Source organism: Vollenhovia emeryi, unplaced genomic scaffold (assembly GCF_000949405.1).
Source record: "Vollenhovia emeryi isolate VEMERY1.0 unplaced genomic scaffold, V.emery_V1.0 DF939257.1, whole genome shotgun sequence".
Lineage (NCBI taxonomy): Eukaryota > Metazoa > Arthropoda > Insecta > Hymenoptera > Formicidae > Vollenhovia > Vollenhovia emeryi.
In genome coordinates, this window is record NW_011967109.1 from 346,484 (window position 1) to 352,370 (window position 5,887).

The 5,887-nt window shown below is 40.9% G+C and overlaps 1 protein-coding gene across 1 annotated transcript; it reads left to right on the forward strand.

The window, feature by feature from the left end:
* Window positions 1–3,192: 3,192 nt before the first annotated feature.
* LOC105559719 (trypsin-3-like) lies at window positions 3,193–5,637 on the forward strand. The gene is made up of 7 exons (XM_012008228.1): window positions 3,193–3,323; window positions 3,825–3,943; window positions 4,004–4,098; window positions 4,456–4,615; window positions 4,693–4,803; window positions 4,882–5,031; window positions 5,130–5,637. The coding sequence occupies exons 1-7, from the start codon at window positions 3,242–3,244 to the stop codon at window positions 5,391–5,393; spliced, it is 981 nt and encodes a 326-aa protein (XP_011863618.1). The 5' UTR covers window positions 3,193–3,241; the 3' UTR covers window positions 5,394–5,637.
* The last annotated feature ends 250 nt before the right edge of the window (window positions 5,638–5,887 follow it).

Sequence of the window (5,887 nt, forward strand, 5' to 3'; positions counted from 1 at the left end):
GGTAGAGAACGCCCGGGGCTCCTCGACGGGTCCGTTCGACGCACGGAGATTGTACACAGGGGTTGCATGTCGCCGTACGCGGGGGCTGGTTTAACGCGGGGGATGGGTAATGGCGGCTCCTATCAGCCCTATACACTCTGTCCCGCTCGCCGACCCCCTCTCGGCGATCGCACCCCGCTCCCCCTTTTGTACTCTGCCCTCCCCCGTTGTCATATCGTTGAATTTGAATCTCTCATTATCCTCGGGAGACGTCCCGTCATTTACAGTTAGAACATCGTAAACGTAACTCGCCATGTATCCTTTACCTCCGCGGCAACTTTATCGAGCTAATGTAACGTTTACTCCTTCTGTAGTAACTTCGCAAGCGGGATTGTTTTAATTTAGCACATAATATCTTTGTGGCCGAAGGAAACGCATGCGCGTCACTTTTGAAGGCGATCACAAATTTCAGGGATCGAAGAAACGAGATTCTTAATTAAATAATAAAAGAAATGTATAGAGAGGAGAGTCTTGTATTATGAGATAGGATTCTCTCTCTAATGTGAGATAGCAGGCTTTCAACGGTCAAACTTAATCACATCTTTTTTCGCAACGATCGCACGATCTAACAATAAATTTTCCACTAAACGAATTTCACTCTAAGGACAATTCATGGTAGAAACAACAGATAATGCCTGTTAATTTAGCAGAAACTCCGCATCTCATATTAAGAATCTCATAATAGGGCACTTTCCTCTATAAAAGTACTGCTCAAACTTTCAAGTGCATAGAAAAATGTTACTACAGAAGGAAGAAAATCGCCACAGAATATGGAAATATACTCGCACTTACAATTAGTTATAAGAAAAAGCGAGAAAGTGTACGAAACCGCTGGAATATAACAGATCGATTATGTTTAATTTTACGTATCTTTCCTGTTCCAATATTATCCATGGATTTTATCTTTACAGTTAGAACATCGTAAACGTAACTCGCGATGTATCTGTTACCTCCGCGGCAACTTTATCAAGCTAATGTAACGTTTACTCCTTCTGTAGTAACTTCGCAAGCGGGATTGTTTTAATTTAGCGCATAATATCTTTGTGTCCGGAGGAAACACATGTGCGTCACTTTTGAAGGCGATCACAAATTTGAGGGATCGAAGAAACGAGATTCTTAATTAAATAATAAAAGAAATATATAGAGAGGAGAGTCTTGTATTATGAGATAGGATTCTCTCTCTAATGTGAGATAGCAGGCTTTCAACGGTCAAACTTAATCACATCTTTTTTCGCAACGATCGCACGATCTAATAATAAATTTTCCACTAAACGAATTTTACTCTAAGGGTAATTCATGGTAGAAACAACAGATAATGCCTGTTAATTTAGCAGAAACTCCGCTATCTCATATTAGAAATCTCATAGTAGGGCACTTTCCTCTCTAAAAGTACTGCTCAAACTTTCAAGTGCATAGAAAAATGTTACTACAGAAGGAAGAAAATCGCCACAGAATATGGAAATATACTCGCACTTACAATTAGTTATAAGAAAAAGCGAGAAAGTGTACGAAACCGCTGGAATATAACAGATCGATTATGTTTAATTTTACGTATCTTTCCTGTTCCAATATTATCCATGGATTTTATCTTTACAGTTAGAACATCGTAAACGTAACTCGCGATGTATCTGTTACCTCCGCAACTTTATCAAGCTAATGTAACGTTTACTCCTTCTGTAGTAACTTCGCAAGCGGGATTGTTTTAATTTAGCACATAATATCTTTGTGGCCGAAGGAAACGCATGCGCGTCACTTTTGAACACGATCACAAATTTCAGGGATCGAAGAAACGAGATTCTTAATTAAATAATAAAAGAAATATATAGAGAGGAGAGTCTTGTATCATGAGATAGGATTCTAATGTGAGATAGCAGGCTTTCAACGTTCAAACTCAATCACATCTTTTTTCGCAACGATCGCACGATCTAACAATAAATTTTCCACTAAACGAATTTCACTCTAAGGGCAATTCATGGTGGAAACAACAGATAATACCTGTTAATTTAGCAGAAACTCCGCTATCTCATATTAGAAATCTCATAGTAGGGCACTTTCCTCTATAAAAGTACTGCTCAAACTTTCAAGTGCATAGAAAAATGTTACTACAAGAAGGAAGAAAATCGCCACAGAATATGGAAATATACTCGCACTTACAATTAGTTGTAAGAAAAAGCGAGAAATTGTACGAAATCGCTGGAATATAACAGATCGATTATGTTTAATTTTACGTATCTTTCCTGTTCCAATATTATCCATGGATTTTATCTGCGTCTTCAATAATTTTTCCTTTACGTTTATTCTGCCTTGTTCTTGGTAAATACATGTAATATGCTCTTCTCCTCCACATCTGTCGATCCTTGTCTCTCTTTTCGTTGTCGATGGCATCCGATCTCCCGCCGCACGGCGTTAAGGGAAGAAGGAGGAGAGCGAAGGGAGGGAACAACGATATCCCAGTAATTTACGTCAATAGTGGCTGAACTAAACGGCCACCGACCACTTTGCATATTGGATACTCGCACGACTCGCAGTTTAGCGCCGTCTTCGATGAATATCCTGCAGCCGGCCGCTGCAGTCGCCGGAAATAGCCGCCGTTCTGGAATTTCATTATCCTCGGATCGCCCTTGTCGTTGATGTCCGATATCTCGTCCGGCTCCGTGGCGGAATTCAAAAATTCTGCCAATTCCAGAACATTTTTATCTATTCTACTTGGTAATTTCATCGGCTTCCGGTAGAATTGTCGCGCTCGCGGCTACGCTTGATCTTTCGACGTCGTTTCGAATCGCTATCGATTACGTCGCAGTTTCGGCGCGATCTTTTGTGAGTTGATATTATCGCTGCTCCTTCTAAAACTTATTATCGTAATTATACATGTTTTATCTTAGCGAAAAGAAAAAAAGAAGCTCCGACGACAGATACTCCTCGGCGTAATTTATCGGAAATTACGCTGACAAAGTGCGATGTTGTAAAAAAAAATTGTGGAGCAATTAGAAAGAAAATTCGTGAGTTGCGGTAAGATCGGAATTTCCATGCGTGCGTTCAATTGACGTGAAATCCAATCTCAATTAACCTGAGATAATAACCGATAACCGATAACGGATAAAGCTACGGATAAAGGCCTCGAATCCGGCCATGGCCCGATAACGAATTTTCCTATACCGCGATTGCCAGCGCCGAGCAGTCGCTGTATGGTAGTGATTAAGTGATGAACCTTCGTGAATCGCGGAGAACAATGCGGGCTACGTTACATCTATTGGCGCTTCTGGCGACTCTGTATTTCGTCCGTGGTAAGTGTAAAAGAAAAGAGGAGGCTGCACGACGTATCTCCATCTCCAAATTGATTTTGTGAGTCGCGACGAGGCGCAACACCTGCTCGCTCCCGATTATTCTTGTTTGTTTTTGAAACTGGGGAGATTCAGGGCGTGGGCAACGAGCAATTTTGCACGGTACATTAGTATGCATTATCGAATCAAAATACGCGCAGCATGCACTCGCAACAAGATAGAGGGGTCGATAGAATATTAATCGCGCTCGGATAAAATTGCGATGGTTAATTAGTTTTTCATTAAGCTCGCCCGATAATTATCGCTCGGGCCGCGTACGTTCTGGAAAGTAATTTTTACACCCGTGACGAATAACGCGAATACCTCATTCACGCGTCGCAATAACCCGGGGTTGTTGCAGATTTCGTTTTCCTCGATAAATCCATTCGTGTCATTCAATGTAGACCTTATTTAACTCGCGACAAAGCGATATGTACACCGTCAATTCTTAATTTATGCGTTAAGGCTCGCCAATCGATGTTCCTTTCGTCGGGGAACATCCCGATGAGAAGCTGACAGCTGTTAATTTCACTGGTCGCATAGTTAACGGTACAAAGGCCGTTTTGGGGCAGTTCCCTCATCAGGTAATATCCCTCGACAATTTTAATTTAACGCACGTTTGAAAGAAACGCTATTTTTTTTAGGTGTCTCTAAAGCGCAGCTGGTCCGAAAGGCACTTTTGCGGCGGGAGTTTAATTAGCGCTTCTTTAGTTCTAACTGCAGGTCACTGCGTATATATGTAAGAGATTCAAATAGATATCTTGATCATTATCAAAGTCAGGCATCATAAATGGAATTGTAGATTTCATTACTTTATTGTTGTTACTAGCTTTAGATTTATACAACTTCAAACTGTTGTGCTGCGATAAATTAATCGGCGATATCTTAGTGATCTGATATATTTTAATCTGTCCATTCGCTATCTCCTTGAAAAATTGTTTCTTTGTTTGAAACGTCGATCGACCAATTAATGCACATACCTCGTGTGCGTTGGTAGATTTGTAGAGAAGCGCGTTCGGAATAAGCATCTAGGTTTCTAATTAAATGAAACTGAATTGTCACCGAATAGAAATAAACGGAGCTATTAATCACGTAGGAATGGAGCCAAACAAGAACCATGGGCGATTTTTGTGGTTGGGGGAATAGTAAAGTTGTACGGGAACAGTTCGACGCAACAGCGAAAGGACGTAATAGACATCAGGCTCCACCCGGAATTTGATCTTGAAAGCTTGCATAACGACGTTGCCGTTTTGCAAGTATGATCGTTTCGCCGTTTATTTGCCACGTTTTCACGTGACTCAGACTAAGCGTAATTCGCATCTGGTTTTCGTAGCTATCGGACCCCTTTACGTTTACTCCGGCGGCCCGTAGTGTGCCCTTGCCAGGATTTGCGCCCACGCCGTACACCGTTTGTCAGGTGTCTGGCTGGGGTTATCCGTCGTCCGTGAGTACACACGACAAAACACTTTAGCCGCAGGGAAATTTGTCAGAGTCAAAAAACCACTGGGACAAAATATTTCAGAGTATTCCGATAACGTCCCCGGACTTGATGTACGTGGATCTGCCGATTCGGAGCGTGAAAGAATGTCGCGAACTGCTCAAAAACGAAACGGATTTGCCACCGGGAATGTTTTGCTCCGGTTACTTGGAGGGAGGGAGGGATGCTTGCCAAGTAACGTATTTTCTTCATTCATTTACGCACATATTACGTATATGTTGACGATCGGCGTGATTTACATCCGACATTACTAATTTTCGAATCTCTTCCAGGGTGATTCTGGTGGCGGGATGGTGTGCAATGGAATACTAACTGGAATTGTTTCCGGTGGCATTGGATGCGCCCAGCCAATGCTGCCCGGCGTGTACGCGGACGTTTTTCATTACTTGGACTGGATATTAAACGGCACAGACGTAGTGGTGGTAGTGCAAAAACGTGATTTAGGACAAACTGGAGATTACGGTACGTCTACCACGTCATCGGCTGTAATTGTGATAATCTCCTTTCTCTTTTGTGCTGTTATCAATTATACCTAGACCTTCGAGCCGAGATCTCTTATTGACACGTTGATACACATGTTTGAAGATATTATTACACGAAGAAACAGTTTTTATGGATGTGATTATGTCAGGGTTTTACGTTATTTGGAACGTAGCGCAGTCATGTACGACTTGACGAAAGACACATTTTATGAAAGAAATAAAATTAAAAATTGTGTAAGATAAAACTATATTTGGAATTTATAATTGTGAAATAAAGTTGTTCAGGCATTTAAACGAATATTGTATATCGCAATTTATCGAGTAGTGTAAGTTATTCTTGATTAATTATTTATTTTGTGAGATCGTCCATGAGATTCGTTTTATCTGTTCACACTTTTAATGATTAATTTTAAATAATCACCTAGAGATATTTCAAAGTATTAATTTCATTATTAAATGTGACTTGAGCTCTTGAGAATCCATCGATATGTTAATCTCTTTCAGCTTTTATTCTTTATCGTTTCGGTTGCATGTCTGCTGAAGTACGT

What these genes read in the sequence shown, in the direction of transcription:
- LOC105559719 (XM_012008228.1), top strand. Translation starts at nt 3,242, where the DNA reads ATGAACCTTCGTGAATCGCGGAGAACAATGCGGGCTACGTTACATCTA. An exon ending in TGGGGCAGTTCCCTCATCAG is followed by an intron (nt 3,944 to 4,003) that starts GTAATATCCCTC and finishes TATTTTTTTTAG; the next exon opens with GTGTCTCTAAAGCGCAGCTG. An exon ending in ACGACGTTGCCGTTTTGCAA is followed by an intron (nt 4,616 to 4,692) that starts GTATGATCGTTT and finishes TGGTTTTCGTAG; the next exon opens with CTATCGGACCCCTTTACGTT.